At 37.9% G+C, this 25,249-nt stretch overlaps 3 protein-coding genes across 3 annotated transcripts in view; 1 reads left to right on the top strand and 2 right to left on the bottom strand.

Annotated features, from left to right (window-relative positions):
* chrne (cholinergic receptor, nicotinic, epsilon) overlaps positions 1–5,919 on the bottom strand; it is a 12,222-nt gene extending 6,303 nt beyond the window's left edge. The window contains exons 1-11 of the mRNA XM_055148239.1: positions 5,756–5,919; positions 2,700–2,833; positions 2,577–2,621; positions 2,362–2,471; positions 2,126–2,281; positions 1,954–2,051; positions 1,299–1,499; positions 995–1,109; positions 806–920; positions 175–382; positions 99–109 (exon numbers count right to left, since the gene is read on the bottom strand). Coding sequence (XP_055004214.1) covers positions 99–109; positions 175–382; positions 806–920; positions 995–1,109; positions 1,299–1,499; positions 1,954–2,051; positions 2,126–2,281; positions 2,362–2,471; positions 2,577–2,621; positions 2,700–2,833; positions 5,756–5,822 — 1,260 coding nt within the window. The 5' untranslated portion in view covers positions 5,823–5,919. The remainder of the gene's footprint in view (positions 1–98; positions 110–174; positions 383–805; positions 921–994; positions 1,110–1,298; positions 1,500–1,953; positions 2,052–2,125; positions 2,282–2,361; positions 2,472–2,576; positions 2,622–2,699; positions 2,834–5,755) is intronic.
* A 3,375-nt stretch (positions 5,920–9,294) lies between these two features.
* Positions 9,295–12,631, top strand: gltpd2b (glycolipid transfer protein domain containing 2b). The gene is made up of 4 exons (XM_020922943.2): positions 9,295–9,930; positions 10,894–10,952; positions 11,069–11,247; positions 11,391–12,631. Exons 1-4 carry the CDS (start codon positions 9,861–9,863, stop codon positions 11,986–11,988), a joined length of 906 nt encoding a protein of 301 aa, XP_020778602.1. The 5' UTR covers positions 9,295–9,860; the 3' UTR covers positions 11,989–12,631.
* Positions 12,632–15,351: 2,720 nt separating this feature from the next.
* Positions 15,352–24,896, bottom strand: atp1b2b (ATPase Na+/K+ transporting subunit beta 2b). The gene is made up of 7 exons (XM_055148904.1): positions 24,600–24,896; positions 19,488–19,616; positions 19,305–19,412; positions 18,566–18,771; positions 17,744–17,803; positions 17,187–17,282; positions 15,352–16,819 (listed from the first exon to the last, which is right to left on the bottom strand). The coding sequence occupies exons 1-7, from the start codon at positions 24,688–24,690 to the stop codon at positions 16,652–16,654; spliced, it is 858 nt and encodes a 285-aa protein (XP_055004879.1). The 5' UTR covers positions 24,691–24,896; the 3' UTR covers positions 15,352–16,651.
* Between the last annotated feature and the right edge of the window lie 353 nt (positions 24,897–25,249).

The raw sequence follows: 25,249 nt of genomic DNA, 5'->3' as shown, positions 1-25,249 counted from the left end.
TTAATGCCGTATTATGGAATATTCCAAGCAAAGCATGGGGTGGATACCCCACCAGAAAAGTTTCTATTAAAAGTTAACTATTATATATATATTTTTACCATAGTGACAACTAAATGATTAACACATTGATCTTGACCACCTCATATTACTGTTGCTATTGCTGGACATACTAACCAATGGATCTGGTGAGCCCATGTCTCTCTCTTTGTTTGTCGAACATCATTTCACTGCGAGGCTGTTTGAGCACATATTCTTCTGCTCTTTGCATCAGGCCAAAGGAGCTCCTCCGCCGCTCTGTCACTCCGTTCACTTGTGCTGTCTCCTCTGTCTCATCAATCAATGGAGCCATGCCCAGAAGACGAGGAATCATCTTCAGAAACAGCTAAACAAGGTAACCAAAGTACTTCTCAAAATACCATCACCATAAAGAATTTTTACACAGTAGGAATGTCAACAGTATCAATAACCAGGCACCTGGGTTGCCAAAAGAACTGAAAATTGGATACTACTTTAGTATCAAAACTAGATACTCATTTGAGCAAGTATCCATACTAAAACAAATTAGATAAACCAGACAAAACTTTTTTTGAATAGTTTCAGAATTGTATTGAGCTTTATCAGAAATATTTTACATGGTAACATTAAGGAAGTACTATTACTGAAGGTTCTTCTATACGGTTATATTCTACAAAAGACAGTGTGAAGTCTCTGTGGTATTGAAATCTGTATCGAGTATTAAGGCTTTTCCTTAGATTCAAAATTGAAATGTAAGTATACAACACTAGTATATAGTAAATATACGTACATGTTTGACGCTGTGGGACATGGTGTGAGTACTTGGGCTGCGCAGAGAGAAATTTAGAACCACAATTTGATTCGTGGCAATCAGAGTTGTCACAGACATCACAAAGATCAGATACCTGAAAAAAACAAATATTATAGTTGAAATTATTATTTAGTGTTCTCAGCTAAAGACTTACTGCACTAGACTCACTTTCCAATGAGAGGAACAGAGAGAGATGTTTCTGGAATTTTCTGTGCTATGAGGAAGAGGAAGACAGTCTGGGCCAGTAACACTGATATGGACACAGTTAGCTTCTGCCCCCCAGCTGTGAACAAGCACAATTTCTGTTAATTAATATTAATGTCACTGTGATAGCATGTGAACCTTTCCAAAGAACTTAATTTGGTCTTCTTTAAATCACTGGTCTGATACAACAAAGTATTCATGACCCTAAATCTCTTGTGGTTTGGGTTGCATATTGTGGTTTGGGTTATATATACAGACGAGTGCTAACCCTGAGCAGGCAGGAAGTAGGCAAGGACAACGAGGGAAGAGATGAGGGAGCAGGGCAGAATGATGTTGATGATATAAAATAGAGGCTTCCTTTGAATGATTAGGTTGAAAATGATTTCCTGATACTCCAGATCATCAGGAGAGTAACGAGGGTCTATTTTCTTTCTGGCTGGTCGGTGGACAATGGCCCACTCACCATTCTCTAAGACAAAAACATAACATAAAAAAATTGTTATTGCACCAATTCAATTCAATTCAATTCAGTCTTTATTAAGAACACATGATATCTGGTTCATAGTAAAAAAAAAAATAAATATATATATATATATATATATATATATATACACACACACACACACGCGCGCACACACACGCACACACACACACACTACTTGTCTAATCTATGCAAAATAACAAAGCATCATTAACAAATGGCTTTTATTCCTCAACAGGTTCACTTCGGTGAGATTGTGATTAATTATGCTTCTCTGTAATTGAGTCATAACCTACATGTTGTCAGTAAATTAATTATTATTATTAATTATAATTAATTAATTAATTTAAAAAATATTTTCAAACATATCTAATCTTTCACAGTCTCCTTTGCTCATTGTTGCAGAGGGTGCTTGTTTGAGGAAGGTTAAAATTATGTGTACCTGTAAAAGCTTCTGGATCAATATCAACCCATTCAATTGGCCCATCGTCCACTTCTGCCAGTCTCAGGTCGACTTCATTGGCACTGTATGTCTGTGATCTGGAACCAGGTATAAGTCTTGTTAAAGCTAAACTAAACAAATTGACACAAAAAAGACTATGGAAATATCTTACCTAAATGCAAGTGTGCAGTTTTGGTAATCAAATGGGAAGTAGGTAATTTCAATGGCACACGTGCTGCGGTAGATAGCAGGAGGAAGCCAATACATCCAGCCAGTATTGTCGATCAACACATTGGCATAGTAAGCCACGTCAAATTTGCCATCAATGCTGCAGATTGAGATTTTAAATGAGAACAGGGGGGAAAGTCTCTACAGTAAAAACATGATTAGGTTAAGCTCCTGACATACTTATTTTCAAGGACTATGTCAGGCAGCCACACAGTGTTGCATGGGACTCGGATAACTTCTATGCCATAATACTCTGAAGTGTTCCAGGAAAGCCGATTATCCAACCATTGCTGTGAATGATATTTAATCCCACATAGTCACATCAAATTACTGCATATGGGTCAAACAAACAATACAAAAGGTTCCCAATGTTCAATCTGAGAATGAGAATTTACAATTTCAATCCACACATTGGTTGTAAGGGTCTCCTCCTTTTCATTCTGTTGAAGTAAAATATTGTAATGATTTATAACTTTTGTATGAAGGTCTGTTGCATGAAGCACTGATTGTATTCTTACCAGAGAGATGAGGTTAGTCAAGGTCATCTTAATCATAACTTCCACTTTGTCTTCAGGTTTAACCACTGGGCGAATATTCTTATTATAGTTTTTAAAGAGTTCACTAATTAGCTTTGTCTCCTCGTTACACTGCACTGTTCAGAAACACAGAAGAAAATAACAAAGAAATACAGATTTATATGTCATAAACCATTTTTATACTTTCTATATGGTAAGAATGGTAAAGTTACTGAAATATCTTCAATGTGTGCCCCTGTCTTGAAGTAATTTTAGCAAGTTTGATTATCTGCACCCACCAGTGTACACATTTGATATTTCATTGTTTTGCTGTGTAGGCACTGTGACAAGACAGTGAAAAAGAATGAAGACACCATTATCTAAGATACACTGCCAGAGATGAGAATCAATCATATATATATATATATATATATATATATATATATATATATATATATATATATATATATATATATATATATATATATATATATATATATATACATACACACAGACAGATTTTTTGATCCTGTTCATAAACAAATGGTGCTATGGAAGTCTTTGAAATACTCAGTCATTAACATGCGTTTATTTCCATGTTGCTGACCCCTTTCTTTGCGTCAGCACAACTAAGGAAAATACAACAAGTCTGGTTAGTTTTGCATATTCATTTAAGAACGTCATGCCACCAAATAAATCAGAGAAAAGTATTTGCATACAGTGCTGGACACCACACTGTATAGCCTCAGCTGCTTGATGATTGAAAAGTAACACCACCACCAAATGCTAACATGACATTAGCCAATAACCATCAGGGCTATTATGCAAAATCCTGATAGTGAGTGAACTTCAGAGTTCTTTGACAGATGCAGGTAAACTTGAAGAGTGGCAGAGAAAGGTCATTCCTAAGCCTTGTCCGTCCAGAGCCAACTGTCATTATCACGGCTCACATTACACAACAGCTGGGCTTCCTGAGAGGAGGTCTTAAACTTCACACTCTCGTCACTACAAAAACCATCATTTTCATCATTGGGGAAAAATGATGACAGTAACTCACTGTAAAAGTAGTTAAGATGTCAGCATGTAGTGTGATTGGTTCAGTTATATGTTGGAAAGGGCCAAAGGTCAACACACATAGATAAGTTAATTCCCTCATTTTATCTTTGTCAGTATCTTTGTCTATTCTCCCGAACAATAAAACAAAACATTACTTAATCCTGTTATAATAATTAATTAACTATTTGTAGACTTAATTCGTTGTTTGGAATAATCAATCAATAACTCACATAAATCTGGCTGTCTAAGACCCTAAGATTAGGCGTAACTAAGCTAAGTAACAACCCAGAAGAAACAATATATGTATAAGAAAAACTAAACTGTTCGCAAGCTACAACAAAAGTACATTCAGACAATCAAATGCACATTTACAGTTACTGATTTACTTGAAAATGGTACACCATCAAACAAACACTAATAGTTTATATTTTTGTTTGTGCAAATGTAATGGACACATTCACTGTAGGAGTTGATGTGTCAGCCCTGTAATTTATCTGCTGTGCATTGTGTAACTGGTGTCATATCTGTAGTTTCTGGTAAAAGCTTAAGTTGATGAATACATTAATATTATAATAATGAATTCTCTTGATTTTGTGAAAGTTATTCTCCATGCAAAACTGGTCTGGGTATATCAGGACTAAATTCAGAACTGGTGTTTTTCCTACAGGCTACAAATTAATGATTAAACAGGGGCTAACTCAGGAATTAGAAGTGGTCTATATCTATCTATCTGTCTTAGATCTCCAAAGTATGATGTCATCTTTCAACCAGTGGAGCTGATTGCCAAACTACTCAAATTAGCTTACCCAACAGATAACAGAGATGTCCCATGGCTTGTGTGTACTTGCTTATATATTTTTCAATAGATTTCTGTGGAAACTGCTCCACCCTGAGCAAATCATCATTACATAAAGCTTTTGTCCAAAGCTTTATGTAATGAAATATGTTTGTGAGTTGTAAAGAGTGTAAAAATCTTTAATCTTACCCTACCAACATCTTGTGTACTACCCAAATTACAAAGAAGCAATTCAGGAGCAATATTTGAATACCTGAAATTTCATTCACAAAAACATCAAACAAGATCATTATTCTGTTGCCCATATTTTCCGAGTGGTATAATAATGATGCCTTACACTTGTAATACACTTTACAGGGTTGTCAAAACCTCTTTAAGTGCTACACTGTGTTATTCATTCACTCTATACGCCATAGTGGTAAGATACTATTGTAACTACAGCTGCCCTGGGGCAGACTGCCAAACTGTGCAATTGGTCACTCCGATCACCACCAATCACTCATGCACACACCACTTTAAAACTAGGCAGGGTGGATGAGGTGTCTTGCCTCCACAAGGAGACAATAACAGAACTTGCTCCCAGCAGGAATCGATTTTCTAACCTCTGAGCCACTGTCACTGTTGTGATAGTGAGATTAGTGTATAATTTCTGTGCTTCCTTCCTTTCAGATAAAAACAAAATAGTAATAAAAAAAGGCCCCTGCTTGTCATGTGAGAGAGTACCATCACATATTTTGTCATTCTAATCCCTAATAAAATGAGACCTTGTCCTTACAGGAATGTTCATGCCATTCCCCTATACTTCAACACGAACTGTTTTGACTTTTCTATCTTAATCAAACTGATTTATCTTGTGTGATGTGAGCTGTGCTAGTCAGTGCAGTAATATCAGATAGCAGGTCACAACACAAATTATCCCTTCCAATATCATCAGCATACTACACTGAAATGCATTGCTGTGCATAACTTACTTCAAAAGTTATACTTCTTCTCTGTAAATAAAAGGCTTTTCATGTTCTCCTATAAGATTGACATATGATATCATGTTTACTAGACTTCCTTGGTGTGCCTTATAAAAATACCAAAACATAGTCACAACTTTTAATAGAAATAACAATGATGTGTGTACTTCATGGTTTAACTAACTGCTCAGCCACCACAAGTCACAAGCCACTATGACTAAGATTTACAAGTTCATGCAACTTACCTTGCAAAATTAAAGCCCCCAAAATAGTCACAACTCCACAAAGTATCCATGACTTTTGCATCCCCATTGCTCCCCTTCTTCACTTTGCCCTCTTTTTCTAATATGTGAGACAAAGGCAGAGATATCCAGAGTTAAGCGCGTAGAGGAAGAGCCCCAAATCCCCTGCTGGCCAGCCCCTTGACTGTTGGTCACCCCGGCTGTCGCTAGCCTGCGGTTCACATTACACAGCAGCTGGGAGGAACTAAACCAGGACATCCAGTCACCCACAATAATCATCACTGCCATCATTAGACTCAACTAACTGACATAATGCCAACTATTTAAGATGGTATACAGCCCACCGATTCTGAGTTAGGACACATGGTCAATTTTAACAAATACATAAAGATACACTCACCTGAATGCATGGAACAGAAAAATGGTTATCATTCATGGTACTAAATTTAAAATGTAACTTTGCAGATATTATTATTTATTGATTGATTATTTGCAGAAATTCAACTTCAGTTTAATTTATTGACTGATTGGATTAGATTCACTGAGTTGGGGATTTTAATGTATGTTCTCTGAACATCCCCACCTCTACAATGAATACATTTCTGCTATTTACACCATATACATTTTTAAACACATGGGATTTTTATGATTTTCACTGCATTCTGTTTCTTTTTGCCTTTTACATCTTTTCTCTGTTTGATTATATGTTGTACATACTGTATTATGAATTTCACACTCTTCTGCATCCTTCTGTCACTTCTTTTGATTATGTCAGGCCATAGTAGTGTCTGCTACAGTCCTAGGTGCAGGCAGGGGTCAAAAGGCGAACAACTGCTATGTGTCTCGTATATTAATACACAAGATAGCTTAGCCTTGCCATTTCCCACACTGGTCTTCCGCATTGAGAAAGTGTCTAGGCTATTTTGGCTGCTGTTACAGAGCACAGGCAATAAATAAAATGATAAAAGAAAAAAGTGATTCTGTTTTACTATTTAAAGCTACACTATTGTATAAATTAGTATTGACATTCAGATCTATGGCTAAATATACTGTATGATAATTGGTAGTGTGAGTAATTCAAGTTGAGTCACTGTGAGTACAAGGGCAGCAAACTGGTGTTAGGAATGTGCCATGTGAGTTGCATAGTATGTGATGTACTTCTAAATATACAGATAGGGAAGCGGAGATGAGCTCCTTTCAGGTAACCGGAGCCTTCACAAGCCTGATTATGTGTCTCACACACTCAGACAGCCAGGGAACAGGGCCAGAGCTGCAGTGGACAGATTCATATCACTACATTAGCCACAAGGGGGTCAATATTGTTACCACTACGAGGCAACTATATATGAGAAGTATGCAGATAGCTTACCACCACGCAAAATGGAGTGAAAATAAGAGAACCTTTATTTGTATCACAATGGTGAAATTTCAGTGTTGCAATGAAAAGTTCTTGAAGACCAGGAAAATATGCAATAAAAATGATAAATAACTGTGAAAAAATAGACTTTAAGGTGCACTATATACATTTTTGGTTGGGGGTCCATCATCTGCTTGTTTCTACAGAGATGTCATTGCTCTGCCTAGAATGTTCCACAGTATGGCATCAAACAGCTCTATCTTACATTTATTAAATTACAGGTGATTTTATAGCTCAGAAATACCTAGAAAAAAACAGCATTCTACCTGTGACTCTGATGTCTCCACAGACTTGTAACTTGGTCTGGTTTGGCCTAAATGAAGATAGAAAGGTATATTGTGAAACATTCCAGACAAAGTAATAACATCTTCATAGAGAAAAGCATTTGCTGGACCCTCCACCAGAAAAGTTACACAATGCACCTTTAAATATTAGCACAAAATGGTATAAAATACATCACTGTGCAAGTAGAGTATTTTTTACAGTACAGCAGTGAATCATGTTACACATAATTATGCTCTAACAATAATTATAATGCAATAATGTTAATACAGTGAGTCAACTGACAGTATACATATTTTTGTTAATGACTAATATGTTTGCATAATAATATGTTTGCATAATAATATGTTTGCAGTCCTTTATAGTGCATGGTATTAACAAGTTTGTTCATAGAAATAATCAAATCGTTGTAGAACTTAGGTCATTTTTGGCACATTCCTTGGTCTGTTGTAAAGTTAATGCTTTTGGGCTTCTGTATCTGTAATAAAACTCCTGTAATACCTTTATGAGAAAATAACAGCTACTCCTGTCACAAAGTTTAAAGGCCATAAAACAAGTTGTCAAAACAGAGGTCATAAGAAGCAGTTTGCAGGAGTCTATGGTTACATGTTTGCTTTGTACTTTCTATAAAATAACAGAATATAATCTTTAGGATAACTACTAAAAATATGCACATATGGATGCATCGTAGCCTTTAGCCTTTTATATTATTCAATAATTAATGTAGGCTATTCTACTCTTGCTTGTCTCAAATATTGCTTATCTAACCCAGTTCAACCAAAGCTCTGCTATGAACTGCTCTTTTACCCGTTTATATTCTTTTGTTCAATCTAAAGATCTGATCTGTAATATGTAAACACTAGTTAGAATAAAACAATATAATATACAGTATTTTGCGGGTAGGCTTGTCCTTTTGAGTTTAACCTAATGTCAGCACATAGCTTCAGCACAGTCAAATCTAACTACACGCAGTAGCCTCTTAAACAATGCTTGATTTGAATATTTTCAAATTGTCTGTTGGCTTTGTTTCGTGTGTGGAAACTTATCTCTCTGACTCATTGTTCCTCTTTTACTCTTGTGCTAGTTGTAAGAAGGTATAAAACATATATCTTTGCTGTTGGTTAATAAGATTGAATTAGCCACATTGAATCAAACGTTGAGAGAGTCACATGGTTTGTGAGCTTGAAATCCCCCCGTTAGAAGCAGTGTTCTCTGATTGGCTGCGCAGAATCAAATCAAATGTCCCATGACCTGCCCCTCCCTTCTCTGTGATTAATGCTCCATGCCTTCACTGCGTCTTTCCCCCTTTCATTGTGGGTACCTCTTTATTGCACATGTGGTTTGACTTGAGTTCAGTACATCTCCATTCTTATGCCATCAGCAAATAATCACTGCTGCTATCAGAGCTGATAATCATAAGAACACCTCTCATCTCCATGCGTCATATTGACTTTAGACTCAAGAAATGTACCTGAAGACTTTTTTTATTTTCAGAAATACTGTAGACTATTTTGTTTTTTTGGAATAGGTATTTGTTATATATTCACACACTTGGAAGTCACATCAATCTGTGTTTGCATTCAATCAATACTGAAGCTGACCATAGGTTGCAATGCCCTAGTAAAAGCTGATAAATATTGAGAAAATGAGATTTGTTTGAGATTTGATATGCACCAGCTCAATAAAATGTAATTCAAAGCAGTATTTTTTTACCCACAAAATAAAGGCAGTGTTTAATGGGAGTGCTAGCCCTGTTAAGAGTGGTATGAATGAGCCACACATGTTAGAAAAGGGAGGGGGGATGTGGGGGAGGAGGACTATAGCAGGGTGGGAGGAGGAGAAGCGGAGGAGTAGAGCAGCATGTGCGTATACTCGAGCTCAGGAGCAATATAACGTATATGTAAGAGATGTATGTGGAAGGGAAAGAGGTGGGTTACTGGCGGACAAGCTTAGCCAAGCAGTGGTTTGTTATCTCCCAGCGCAATGTGGCCAAATGATCTCTGAACCCACATTGAGCAACACGAGGAGCAAAAGCAGCAAGAGGGAGAGAGGGAGGGAGAGAGACGTCAAATGTAGTGTGAAACAAAGGCAGGGCTGAAGCCGGTGCTTAGAGAAAGAGAAAGGGTGAGGTAGTGAGACGAGAGAGCTGTGGAAATATGTCTGTGTAAAGAGGGGGGCAGTGGAGGAAAGGGAACTTTTGGAGTGTAGATTTTTGGGGAGGAGTATGAGAGATTTGAGAGTGCGACAGAGGGAGGGTCAGCAGAGGCAAGGTTCTGCTTCAGAGGGATTGTGGTGACAGCCAGTACGAGGCAACGGGCACCCATGTGAGACCCCAAAGAATTAAAGAATACAAAAGATCGACTGAAGGATCAGGAGGAGAAACAGCCAGATTTAAAGCTGGACTTCAGCATGGGCGTGAAGAGCAAGGCTGCCCTGGCCATCGTAGTCTTACTGCTCTTCCTTGGCTCTCTTTGGCTACGTGAGTATTTTCTCACTCTCATTCAGTCTGTGTGGTTTCTGTCTTGTACTTTATTTCTACACAATCCTTCCCTTGTCTCAAGCACATATGCTACACATCAGGAATGTGTCACATGGAGCACTCCTCACAGATCCACATGCTGTGGACACTGCTGCCTATGGACGGGGATTTCAGTTCACAGGAAACATGTGGTTTGTTTCTGATGTGTAGAGCAACTGTATGTGATTTAAATGGGATCCTAAGTGAGTGTGTGGAAGTGAAGATAGCGTTTCCTACAGGAAACACTGTCACCCAAAAGTGCCGATAATTATTCATTTTAAAGCAGTAGACCCTTCTGGCCCCAGTCTCAGCAGGTTCCTCTAATGTGTTTATGTTCTGGCACAGGCAGAGCATATCAGGTGTAATCAAATGTCAGAATAAACAGCTCACAGTGCCCAGCACTGTTTATTTAGTATCTGTTTTGTGTTCATGTAGTCTTCTCTCAGTGTTAGTGAAGGATTGTGGTTCAGTTCTGTGGTTCTGACGCCAACAGCAGGTGTCTGGCTTCTACTAACAAGCTGACTTTCTCATATGTGTCATTTAGGGACATCAGTAAATAATAAAGTAAAATAAGTACAAGCTTCAACATATTCAGATGCTTAGCAATACCCTTAGACATACATACATAGTCCTTATTTATTGTTCACTTTAAGTACTGTGTAGGGAAACAATGTCCTGAAATGCTTAGCTTGTCTTTGTGGAGTATTGCCAAGTCTATTGAGGTCACAAAAGTTCACTATGTCAAATTCTGAAATGAGGTCATATGCATTAAATTCAACATTAGCTCTAGTGCAGTAGTTATGCCCAACATTAAGTAGCTCCAGTGGCCTTGGTTAGGATAACTTATCCCCAGTTCACTATCTTCACTAATCTTTGTTTAATTATCAAATTTTATCATGTGTCTTTTCTGTTCTTTCCCAACAGAAGGCGGCCTGGACTACCACTGGGATTCTTGTATTAAGGGCTATAATCATGTGAATAAGGTGAGCAGATTCATGGATTTAATATTTTTATTCTTTATGCAGTATTGTACTTGTGTGAACCTGATGGAATCATTTCCACCTTAATGAATCCTTTGTACTGTTCCTCCCTCTGTCAGCTCCACCATCTGTACAACAGCAGTGAGGCCACAGTGCTGGATGGCCCTGTGGTCATCGAGGTGTGTCCTGGACAGAAGTTCCAGGTGTCTCTGTTGCTGTCCCACCTGCAGGCTGGGCCCACCGACCCCTCTGATGTCTTACTGGAGCCCTATCTCGCCAGCTGGGATGAACTGGTCAAGTAAGATCACGTCAATTGACCCAGTGTTTTGTATTTTTTATATACTTCCCTCAGTGTGATAATCAATTTAGAATCAATATTTCAATTCAATATTATTATTACAATTATTATTTATTTCTAATCTGTGTTTATTGTAACTGTAGATTTATGGAAGCTCTGGGACCAATGGTGGGACTGATTTCCAAAGAAGTAGAAACAAAGACTTCTATTATCCGTCAGTTGGCCAGTTCACCAGAGGACAATCCTGAGGCTGAGCTGAACCCTGAGATTCTTCCCATGAAGACAGGATCAGAGCAGAAGCCCCCCACTCACACCCCCGCATACCGCTCAGTGCGCTCTATGATCCGCGTGGAGCTGGAGAAGGACATGGTGGACTTCCATCAGCAGACAGACTCAGGCTGTAGGACTTTGCTGCGCCTCCACCGAGCACTGCTCTGGCTCAAGCTCTTCCTAGCGAAACTGGCTGACACCCCAGTGACAGGTCGCCTGAGGAGCCCCTCGGACCTGTGCCGCGAGGCATACCAAAAAAGTCTGGCCAATCACCACACCTGGTTTGTGCGGCGGGCGGCGGAGCTGGCCTTCATCGCCATGCCTGAGCGTAACTTCTTCTTCAGGCTGGTGTGTGCGCAGGACCAGGTGGAGCTCAGCTTCGTGCTCACTAAAGTGGTCCATGCTCTGGAAGAGGTCTACAACAGAACGCAGATCGCACTGGAAGAACATGGTATGCTGGACTTACCTTAAGAACAACCATTTTTCATGTGCCATATGTTTACTAAGTGCTGCAACAATCAATGAGAGCCACTTTGCCTTGAGAGAGATGTTCCTCTTCAGTCGCTGGGATAATAAGGTGGTCATGTTATGTTTTACCATGAAGATGCACTTAAAGGCAGCTGATTATGAACTGTCTGAAAGCACTGTGTAGACATGCATATTGTAAAGAGGGCTTAGGGCTTGGTCAAAAGGGTCCAGAGCAAAATCATGAGGTTCCATAGTGCAAAATACCTAAGCTCCACTTTGACCCACATTATGAGGACCACAAGTTCTGTGTTTTGGGGCACTGTACTTGACACACATAAGTGTACCTTCTTAATGTAAAAGAGGTTGTTTGGGCCATATTTTCTGAAAGCAGTATTAACATATTTCACACTTTGTCAAGGGAGCCTAAAAGAGATAAATTATTACTATTTATCTAAATTTAAAATGCTGTTAAAATAAGAGCATCTTATGTAAAGGAGTATGCTACCTCAAGAAAAGGTTTTGTTACCTTATAATGGCCTACTACATTTACAATTAATATACTGTAGAATAATTATGTATTAGCTGTAAATTTTACAGAGAGAGAGAGAAACTTTAATTGTAATGTGCTATCTGAGTTTTGATATTTTGTCATTTTTATAAAGTCTTAAGAATAAAAATCTCTTCTGAAAAACAGAAACCAGCTGTCATGAATTTCCTGTGGTCACAGTAGATGTCACTTTCAGCATTTAACTTTGAACCAAACATTGATCTGGTACTGACGTTCAGTGTACTTTTTTGGTATATTTTATTCCAAGTTGGTACTTTTCTAATATGATTGAATATTCTAGGTTAATAATTATTAGCTGGGACAATATATTTAAGTATGTTAATATAATGTCCCAAGAAATATGTAAACCCAAAGTGCATGTAGGTAAATGTGTGAAGCAATAGTTATGTGTCTCATTCAGGATATTTTAAGTCCACAAAAGCCACTAATGCTGTGTAATCCTCGTCACCACTCCCTGTTTCTTAGGAGAGGGAGTGAGAAGGGAAAGACAAGGACAGAAGCCTTAAGTTAAAAGCAGGTAGGAGCTACTCTAAGATCACCAAACGGAAGTTCAATTCTGATGTAACTACACACTATTGGACTCGTCTGAAAAAAACTTACTTATTACAGACACACACAACCATTTCAAATTATATTATATTAACGCAGTTTTTAGAAAAACTTAACTTAATTGTTTCAAGTAGCAGATCTAAAGAAAAATAACTCTAGTCCTGTGAGGATAACAAATTTTGAAGCATGTTATATTGCTATAGAGATATATTGCGATAAGTAATAATATTGAAACTACTTTATGCCACTAATACAATTAAAATAAAGCAAGATAATCTTCCCCAACCCCCCAAAATAAAAAAGAAATATACAGTATCATTAAAAGGCATGAGCTGCAACAAATAAATAGCCAAATGATGCCGTAATTAGCCATAGAAGTGACTTGTTCAACCCTCTACAGCTTTCTTACCTTATGACAACTAAAATAAGAAAAATCTCCCCAATTTTGCTATGAAAATATACCCACAATAAATATTGAGCTCCAAAATATATTTTTCCAGCTATCATACATTGAACTATTGAAGTCGATATAGTAATTAAGTAAAACATTGAAACAAATACACATAATGTAATGCCTCCAATAGTACTTAGGCTGTTGTGAATTTGGAGTTAAGAAAAAATGGGTCAGTGGTCTCACATTTACTTTCAGAATAAGACAGATGTGTTGTAACATGGTGTAATAAGTCAGTAAAATTCCACTTAAGATGTTATTTACACACTTGGATAAAGCATTACTGTAAATTTAAAACAGATCCCATTGAATTAGAGTATAGTGCCTATCCATGATGCCACAAGATGGACCAAAGACACAGAAGGCTTAAATTCCCTTAAATGACATTTATTTGTTTCTCTATCTTGTTTTTGCAGTAAACATGAGCAAAAATATACATACAGTAAGAGCAAAAATAAATGTTTGAGAATAGAATTATCATCCCATAATATTCCAACATGTACAGTTTATCATATAATCCCAATCCCAAACTATCTTCTCAACACAGTCCTATAGGCCAGTACTAAGGTAAGGGGGAGAGAGTGGAGGTCATGAGGTTAATTTGTTTAGCGTTTGTGCTGGAGCTTGCTGTAGTATTCTGTATTTAGCCTGGCCTTTTTGTCACCACTGCAAGTCCTATCCACATGATTTCGAATCAGTGATAAGTACATGTAGTTACATTGGGAAAGATAGGACCCACACATATACACACAATGCACACACCTTTTTACCTTTCCATAAATGCTGATACCCTTTGACATTGTTACATCCAAGATAATACATTCTCTCCTCTTTACAACAAAATGTCAATAAAAATATTCTTTATAAACAAAACAATATCCTTCATATATTATTTCATCTTTGATAAAGCATGTTTTGGTGACAATTGCCGTGATGTCTTTGCTCTTGATGATTCAGTAACAGCCACACAACAAATTAGATATTGCTTTTTGAGGACATCTCCAAATAATCTTACCATCCCAAAACGGAAAAATAAATAAATAATATCAGAAACAGATGGAGATTTGGACATTCTGTGACACTGGGGAACAACGCTGTCTGTCCACCAAGAGGCACTGTTGCGTAGCAGTGAACTAATGCTCCTCTGTATTGTGCGCATTATCGTTTACATAATAGTAGGTATTTGTTACTTCATCCTTAGCTTTCCACTTCGCATCTACAGCTTCTTTGCGTAGCATTTACAGCTGTGATCTTTGGTTGCGGATGTCTGGTTGCATTGAATTCATGTTATATAATGTAAAGATCAATGAAGCAATGCCCAATTAAGTTTGAGTGTAATGGAAAATTGTCTCAAATTAAATTGTTAAAATGTGCCTGACTGAGGACTAAGGAAGAAGAATGACAGTGAAGCAAGAAGGAAAAGGAGCAACAAAGTAGGGTAAAGAAGTTCAGCGTGCCTGCTCTGGATTAGCCAACCAGATTAAGAGATTACACTGAAATTAAGTAAGTGTTGTTGGAATGCCACGGAAAATGCTTGTGAAATTGTCAGTGGGCCGCCACAAAAAGAACAGGATCATAGACAATGTAGAAATAATATTTATATTTATAATTTTGCTTAATTCACTGTAGTCAAATTCCTCTGATGTGTTTGTTTTTTTAAATATATATATATATATATATATATATATATATATATATATATATATATATATATATATATAGAATGGTAACGTTAAATAAGATTTTCAGGCAAAGAGTTATAGTAATTTGAGCAATTCTTAGCATGATTTCTCTATAATTATATTTAGCTACTAATCAGCACCACTTTCAGAAAATTCAAGCTTGTATTTAAACTGTGTTGATGTGGGTTTAAGTGGTCTAAAAGTAATCTTACATGCACCTACAACTTTCCTATACTTAAATCTAAATTTCCAAAAGGATTTCAGGGAATGAGCATGACAGAGTGAATGAGTTGAGATAAAGGTAAAACACAAACACAAACGTCTAACCCATCTCCACCCAAAACATTATGTACATTATTAATTTCACTTCACAAAGAAAAAAGCATACTTCAAGTGCAAATAAATAAAAATATGACACAGGCATCTATTTCAGATACATAAGAAATAGATGCAATACAATAAAAACACTTGAAACGCAGCAATGGTTAAAGTTAAGGAAATGTTTGATATGAGTATGAAAGTACTGTAAGTATGTAAAGCTATATGATTCCCCCCAGGTTAAAATAACTAATGAAGAATAAGTCCTCTTGTGAAGAATGGGATCAAGCATTCATAATGTATGCCACTTAATGAATATTGCACAGTGCATGCAACTTCCCGACCTACAATATGAGATGTCACTGAAACACATAACCCGCTTTCACACACACACACACACACACACACAAACGCACACACTTGTTTTAAAGGTTTGTATATGTTAATATGAGATTTGTCTCACTGCACTCCCCCTAGTGGTCAGTGGTGTTCGACATAACCTTAATTATTTATTAAACATTTATTTGAGCAAAGAGGAGGGACACATAGACCCCCTGCCTTATCTCATACTAAAGACAAAATACACATGCAAAAATGGCGTTGTCTCAGCATCGTTCACACAGGGAGAGATATGTCATCTGGTTCTTATTGTGTTATTGTCTTTCACAAAACATACTGATATAAGGTTATGATACCGGTAAATACTGTTGATACACACATTTTGTATTGTAATTGATGTCTAATATAGAGGGATATTTCATAGGGAGGCAGCTGAAGTGGTGACGCTTGCTGATCCTTGCAAAGAGTTTCACTTTCTTTTCATGTATATCCCTAAGTTTGTCATGCACTATAAATAGATGTTAACTAATTTACAGAAAAGTAAGTGAGTGTGAGTGTCCCAAAGCTCACCAACAGAAACAATGACAGAATAACCACCCACTTTATGTTTTTGACTTGTTTTGTCTCACATTTATGTGAGTGCTGTAAACAGATTCTATAAAAGGGTGCCAATGCTGCCATTTGTTTCTGTAAATGTGCAATGTTGCGGAGAATGAAGAAGGAGGGAAGAGTTTGGTGTAGTGAGTGTTGTAGGTAAACCTAGTTCTTCGTGTTGATCCTTAGTTTGAAAGACACACGTCCAGCAAACTTGTCCCTTTCGCTCCCAATGGGAATGTTGTCAGCGTTAATCTTGCACTCAATGTTGACATCTTGGTTATGGGTGACATTAAGAAACTTGACGGCGACCAAAGGCTGGGAGTAGTTCACCTGAAGAGAAAAGCAGCGTCAGATATATATTTTACTAAGTAAGAAGTTATTCTGCTTTTGCACTCTGTATTTCATGCAGTAAAACACAATGTATGGTTATATATGATATATTATGGTGTTGTGTTACTGCCATTTAAATAAACTGGTATTGCAAACAGGCTATCCAACTTTTTTAAAAGTATAAACAAATATAAATAAATAGTATTATTATGCAAGAATATCTCACAATCTGCAATCTCATTCTAATGCATTTTATAGGGTTTAAATACAAGACATAATTAACATAAAATACAATATATTTCCAAACGCGCTGCGTTTAAAGGCGCAGTCTTGCGGCTTCGGGACATTGAAAGACTCGCAGCCTTACCTGAGCTTTCTTTCCATAGTAAGGATAGTACATGAGATTAAATGTGCCATTTGGAGGGAAATACATCAACTCTCCGATCTTGTCACTGTCTTCCCTCTGCAAAAGAGAAACATGATTAGGTTTTCTGCATACCTAGATATTTAACAAGCAATTTAGGCAATTTAATTTGAGTTATTCTAGTTCCACTAATACTACTGTGTCAATGTACTATCTTATACAATCTTAACACACACTACTAGCACACTAAACTAAATTATACAGTAGCAATAGCAATTAAATCTAGACTCACTCTACACACTAAAGTCCTGTCCTCTTACCCATTCATCCTTGCCCACTTTATATCTCTGACAGAGGACATATCATGTTGCACAACAGTGAAAGGAGAGAGTGTCACACACAGATGGAAATATGATACAGTGGAAACACAAACATGCAGTTACATCAAAAGTAAAATGTGTTGATGGCATAATGCTGATAAAACATTTAGAACAATTAAGTCTGGGCTGTGATCCAAAAGATTACATCAACACTTCTGAGTGAGAGACAAAAGGTAGTACCTTAGCTCCACAGGTGACATACGGAGCCATCCCGTTCTTTCCCGGCAGCATCCCAATCACCTGGAACAAAACACATTGTCACTCTTCACCCATGACAGCCATTTATAAAACTGACACAAATTATGCCTATACATGGATTTCAGCTTCCTGCACCATTCAAAAGTTATACATTGCTGATTTAACAGTCCTAATTTTTCATAATTTTGAAATACATGGATTCTTAGGGTTACATGATTATGATAACCATGATTATTTGAAAGTTCATTAATCAAATTTTTGTATTCAACTTTTTTGTAATTGAGTAGAGCAATAATCACCTTTCAGTAAAGTATATTATAGAGTGTATGCCATTTAATATAAAAAATTAACCATATTAATATTAGATTGATCATATTGACAAACAAATATGTTTCTCTAAAAAATGTACCCCTTTTTCAGTTGGAGCATTTATTGTTTTCACTGGTAGTCTTATCATCAAAGCTAAATTAAATAATGGCAAATCAAGAAATAATCATAAAAGCCACTACAGCTTTTGCCCTGGTTTCTCCTTTAACAATAATGTTGTGTTTTAATGTTTACACACATTGCACCATGTGGCATTAATAAGGTCATTTGAAGGAAATTATGTGGCTTTAGCGTAATCTGTCTATTCATTCTCATACAAATGGCAGTAGCCTATAATCATGTGTGTAAAACAGTGCTATATCCTTCACCTACAGTACCAGTCTTTCCTCTTTGATTAGAAACAGCCACTCTCTGTATCCTAGCAACACCATCCAGGCTCTCCTCCCCCTTTTTCTTCCTCGTTCGGTGGTTTCATACCCTGTTCAGTTTGATGATGATGCACGGCTTGCCCTCCTGGTATCCATAGTGAGGGTCGCCGATGCCAGAGCATGCTTCCAGGATGGTGCGGTTAAACTGACAGGAGCGTTTGGGGTTGTTCTTCACCTCTCCGCTGTCTTCTTGTTTGTAGTACTGGTCCGGGACACACTCATCATTTTTCATGACTTGAACTGAATTGTTGTAGGCTGTAGGGTGAAAAGTAGGAGTTATACAATATAAAGTCCTGTATTATAGGGATGGGAAATATGGTGATGAAAATCTAATTATGGTCTCCTGACTACATGCTATTTTGGTGATATTATCATGTTATCGTGATTCAGTGCCACTGTATGTAAAGCAGTTCTATGTTTAAACACAGTCACATTCCTCCACTCATTCTTCCTGTTGGTTAGTCTCCATTCTGCTCTGAGTGAGTGACAGGTCAATTTAACCAATCAGTGTGAAGTATGAATTCTCAGAAGCAGCAAATAGCTTTACTTACCACTTAATGGCATTTATAAAGTAACAAACTGCATGATTCATGATAAAAATTTTAACCGTGATCTAGGGTTATGTATTTTTGGGTGTACGATCCATCCTAATATGAACTCTGCCAAATTACATAATACCCTTTTATAGTTTGTAATATTACTGTTAATGCCTGATCTAATGTATTCTTAAAGATATAATCAATATTTTTATACAGCCATATTTATTATGCATATTCAGGCAGACTTACGGGCAAGGAATTTGTCCAGGGCCTGGGCGTACAAGTCCCAAGTCTCTGTATTCTGGATGTCATAGACAATCTCGAAAGTTTCATCTGCTTTAGGTCTGATCACCATACCTGGAGGGGACAGATAGACAACAGGAGCTATAACAGACATTGATTAAATGTTTGGAGTTTGGAGCAGAGGTGAACCTGGTGTGGAGAGGCGGTCCTGCCAGGTGGGCTTGTGGTCATCCAGAGTCTGCAGCATGACGTACATGGTGAGTGCAAACAGTCCCGCCAGGAAGATGTAGAAAATTAGATAGAAGAGAAGAATAAGACCTAGGGAAAGAGGGGAACAGGCGCTGTATCAATAATCAGCTATCACAATGAAACACAGTGCAAATAAATAAAATACATGACAGGCACAAATTTAAGAAGATACTGACATAATCCTATTTTGATTAACAAGAGCTTTGTATATTTTTGGGCAGCAATGACTATAATCCATACAGTTGTTGTGTCCTTGGGCAAGACACTTCATCCAGGAATGTGAGTAATGGTGTCTTGAACAGCGTTATATAAATTCAGCACATTGTTATTAAAGTATTGCCATTCTGTGGAACATTTCAGGCAAAGTAATAACATGTCCAAGGAGATAAACTACTGACATTCCGTCCACCAGGAAATTTCCATGGAGTGTCTTTATATTTGCTTTGATATGGCCTCTAGTTAGTTGTGTGTGCAGTGGAGTAGTAAGCCTGCCTAGTGACAGCTCACATGGTTCACACAGTCGAGGCTCAAGAGGTGTCAGATAAGGCAACTGTCAAACCAGAGTCACACTTTACTCCTTCATTTGACAACATATATGAATTAAATCTGTCTATTCTATTTCATCAACAACATAAAGTAGTGTGCGTTTACACCATTCTTTTATGTTTTTAATTCATTGGAATGTATTTTTTTCTTTAATTAACATTTTCAGTATTGCAAAAGTAAGAGTCAGTAATGAGATATGTTTCTTATAAAGTACAATATATAAAATTTAAAGTGTAATTATTTTATTATAGATCAGACAAATTCTTAACTGAAGTTATTGGAGTTGAAACGCTTCGGCAATATCAAAATAAAAAGATCACAGAGCTTCTCCCACATTAATGATTAAGACAGACATAAGACAGAAGGCAGAATGACTGAAGCACTGTTTTCCATTTTCCTGCTCATCAACGTGAAACTGATACTCAAAAAAAAATACATGTATACCTCTGATGGCAGTAATTATGTAATCAAATGTATATATTATTTTACTTTATACAGACGCAATTCATTAATAAGCACAGTAATTAATGAACAATTCAATAAAATAATTCCCAGTGTGCTCAGATCATGGGAATACAACTACTACTAAAATTGTTTACCCAAAGAAAACAATATTTCAGTTCATATAACAATTGATTGCGGTTCATGCCTCAATAGTGGCATTTCTCGTCTTCACACAAACATACGTTCATTAATAATGCAGAGGACACACATCTGTATAAATAATGACATCTGATACAAGTGCAGTGTGTTTGTGTGTGTGTAGTCACAGTCTCTCCCAGCGCACACATGTGGCCTGACTAATCCTCACATCTGTCTCCCTCTTTCCTTCTCACTAAAGTCCCAAAACACCTATTACATAACAGTGCTTTCATTTCCTCAAACTGATATTGAAACTAATAGCACCATTGTCTGTCATGTGCTACAAACATTATTAATGAAATGTGACTTGAATAGCTGCTCTCTGACCCATTTCATTACAGAGCTGTGGTGTCTCGAGAGGGGGATGTTTGAGATGACAGAAACTGGAGGAGGAGAGCGAGGACCCCCTGGAGATTGGGTCAGAGACTGGGTCAGGACATTACAACCCTGGTTTGTGTAAGCAGACCACGGCGATAAGGTTACACTATAATTATGGCCCGTCTAACCAAATCAATCAATGTGTCTTATTCAGTGAGCATCTAGTATTTTCTGATGTGACTCTGCAGCCTCTAGAAATTGTAATTTTGTCTTCGTATCAGCTCAAAATACAGGCAAAAATGTATGCTAAATTGTCCCCAAACTGTATGTATGCTTCTCTATAATGACCCAAAACAGTAAAAGTGGTATAATGCTTTCGCCAAAAGTACACTAAAAATATGTGCAGAAATATAATAACCTAAAATTAGCAGAAATATCATTGGCTTTCCTTGACAGTAGGAAATTGTTAAAATTTCAGTTTATTGTACAAAATATTGTACTTTTGAATGAAAATATTCAGTCTAAAACAGAATATATGATAGAAAGAATGAAAAACATAAAAAAATATTAAACATGTATTTTAGGGTTGTCAAAATTAGTACTGAAACTAGATTGATAATGAAAAAAAAATCTAAGAAATTGGCCAGAATTTGACTTTTTCTGAATTGTTTTAGATTGACCTGTATATATACTAGAACTACTATAAGACATGTGGATACATTGAAGAAAGAATTCTGTTGGGTTTTTATCATCATCAAAACCACTATTGAATATAAACTCTTTTCATAGTTCATATTTTTAGAATCATAACAACACTATTGCATTTAATTCACTGGGTCGTAAGAGATAGAAGGCAAAAGATCCCAAATTCTTTCACTCTTTTAAATACCTCTGAAATAACGCTTCTCTGATACAGCTGTCATCCCATACCATTTCATAGCATAGAGGGGCATGAAGTATAAAAACTAAATAGCCTGTACATGACACATTGTTGTCTTGCACACCTGATGCCTGGTCGGGCTGCAGCTGAGAGCCTGACCCTCTGCCTCCACACAGCAAGGAGCACTATTAGCAAACTCAGCGCTACATCTGCTCCTCTCACACTCACAGCAATCCATAACAAAAATGTCAAGGGGACCAATCTCCACAGGGAGCAATTACACTGGGGTACTGCAGTCATATAGAGCCAGTGCACGTATTTGGATTGTTTCAGCGTCTTTTGTAATGTTTGCAATGATTTTTACAGGGGACATGTGGATATAAGCATTGTGTGTGAAAAAACAATTAAATTTGATATTGCATTGCTGTAGAAATTTCAACCTTTGTGCTTTTAAAATTGTCATTCTGGTATCGAAATTGGATCTTAATAATAATTAATTTGATTTATATACACAGAACATACACACATAGTACACAAAGTACTTTACAATGCATTATTCATGGTAGTGGTAAGATACTATTATAGACACAGCTGCCCCGGGGTAGACTGAATGCTTACTGAAACCAAGTTTCTTTATTTGTGTTGTTACCAAGCTTCTGTAGAGTTAACAACAACCAAGAACTAAAAGCCAAATGAACATCCATCGGTTTAAGGTGCATGACAAGGTTAAATATTTTTGTAATAACATAACTAAATACAGGATACACTAGAACGTGAAAGCCTCCCTAGTTACAAGGAGAGGTTGTGCTATCCACAAACATGAGCCCACGCGGGGGTCTGTGACAGTGCACGTGGAGTGAGGGGTCAGGTACGTGGGGACTGGATGTCCCCTGGTATGGAGGGTGTAGAGTTAACTTCCTAGCTGCTGATGGACAAGCCACTAGCTCTCTTTCATTCCAGGCTAGAGTCACAGATAGCTGTTGAAAGCACAAGACAAAAGCACTGGTTGAGTATCCAGCTCTTTCTTCACTCATAATGGCTGGAGGTGTCCCTTTGCTTTCACTGTTAATTAGCAAGGTTTATTATGCACAGATGCTGCAATCATCAAACACAGGGCTAGGATAAATAAAGCTAGCCTTGATGTAAACTCCCCAAACTAAATAATGTTCTTTCATGTTTACAAGGTCTTTTGTTGTTTTTAGAAGGGAAGAGATTCTCATTTCAATAGAAGTAATTGTTCATCCTTATTTGCTTTGTGCAAATAGCTACCATCAGAACTGCAGAAGTGGTCTACTTACAAGGTTATTTTCATATCATTAAAGCGCTTAAAACAAAGTAGAAAACACGAGAGATCTGGGTTTTGTTCCTCTTTGATCTGCCTCTCCTGACATAAATTAGATCCTGTCATTACCAGCAGAAACTGCATTTGCCCTGGCCAGACCTGTGCTTTGCTCTTTGCTCTGTCATGGCTATAACAAGAGATAATTTACTGGAGGTACACTCAGTGCTGTCCATGTTACATCCTGAGTGAGGAAGTGCAGAAGAAGAAAGGACAAGTTTAGCTGCCGACCAACATATAGTGGTGGAGCGGCTACATAAATAGCCTAATTAACCAGCCTTAGAGTGCAGCTTAAAAAGGCCAGCAGACCTTGAAGCACCTGGGACACACTGAGCTGGATTAAGGCATACCGTGTAAGAGGGAAGAACTAAAGGAAGTTACAGTCAATGAGAAGCTATAGTATATGACAGATTGTTCATTCATCAACCACAGTTACCAAGACAGCACTGGAACTGATTAATTATAGCAATCATGGCTCAGGAAGCGTTGTTACTGTGAAGATTAGAAAGACTTAAAATAACCCAAAGTTCCTGAAAGTAGGTGACTTATCTCAAAGTAAGGTCCCACAATGATACCTCCCCAACAGCCAATGAAGTCATTAGATTAGGATTAAGTTGCTCACTGATTTACACATACTGGGAGGGGCCGGGCTGGGGGGGTGATACAAATAGCATTTGTCCCTCGGCTTTACCCAGATTAAAACGCGCCAATGTCATTAGAACAGAGCCATATGTGCCTATCATGTCATGAATCTTTCAAACAGTTCCTGGCACCATGATGAACACAGAGTGAGAGAAGCTTCAGTAGGCAGACTTGTATTTGCACATATGAGGAAAATAATATACCAATGTAATATAATTTGCCCCTAGTGCAGTTCTAAGCAAAAGGTGCTAATGTGCAATACCTGCCCTGACTGCGGCTGAATAAAACCGTTCCTCTGAGATGTGATGATGTGCACTTTGCAACAGACTGAGACCTGTTCAGCAGCAACACTGCAGCAGCGTGCCCCGGTCCAACTAAAGCCAGCCCATATGCCTACACCCTTCTGCTGAGAGCACTGCGGGCAGAGCAGCCACGAAAATGAATAAATAAATGAAGCAATTCAATCAGAAAGAGCCTTTACTGCCAGTGTATCCCGGCGTACGCTCTGCCGCATTAAAAATCAGCACCACACCGGAGTGGACAGCGACAGCCGCCCCTAAACTTTTTACATGTTTCTATGAGGCAGGGAACTCCAGGCATTACACGACATTACATTACACTAGGAGCGACCTGTTACGGTGGGGTTGCGGCAGTGATATACAGTGCTATATTTGACAGTACTTACCCCAGCTGCTCGCCGTCCTGCCCAAAAACTCCCTCGTTCGTGGGTTCCATATAAACTCCTTCCACTCTCCCTTTTCTCCGTCCTTTGCCATTTTATCATACAACAAGACACTTCAAAAGCTCGGAAGATGCGCCCTTTGGAGCGAGTCAACCTGCCTGAAAGCTACAGGGAGCTGGTGAAAGGAGGTCTGCTGTACCGCGCCAAGATAAGAAAAAAAGATCGCAAATAAAAGAGATTAAAGCACACAGAAACGAAATGAAAATCTGTGAACTAAAAATGGATGCGGAAGAGGACCGTTAACAGAGGGCTACAGTGCGCGGATCTAGTGAGTGCCCTCCCCCCCAGCTCCTGTCTGCATGCCGCAGAGTTTTGATGAGTGGTGCAGAAATCTAGTGATACTGCGGTAAAGCCAGTACCCCCGCCCGCCTCTCTCACTCACACCTCCCCCAGCAATCATCCATCCTCCATCCCCAGCAGAGAACCAAGTCCCGCCCCTTCACGCAGACGAGGACCAATCAGATGTGCAGCATCCTTCTCTCACGCCAACCTAACGACGGATCACGTGTTAACTAAATGAACGTTTCTATTGGCTACTGGTCTAAAGACGTCACGTCCCCAAAGAGAAATCAACATGATCCATGTGATATTCA

This window comes from Boleophthalmus pectinirostris, unplaced genomic scaffold (assembly GCF_026225935.1).
Source record: "Boleophthalmus pectinirostris isolate CB_2022bp ecotype Guang Dong unplaced genomic scaffold, ASM2622593v1 HiC_scaffold_12, whole genome shotgun sequence".
Lineage (NCBI taxonomy): Eukaryota > Metazoa > Chordata > Actinopteri > Gobiiformes > Gobiidae > Boleophthalmus > Boleophthalmus pectinirostris.
This window is presented reverse-complemented; position numbering and strand designations above follow the sequence as displayed.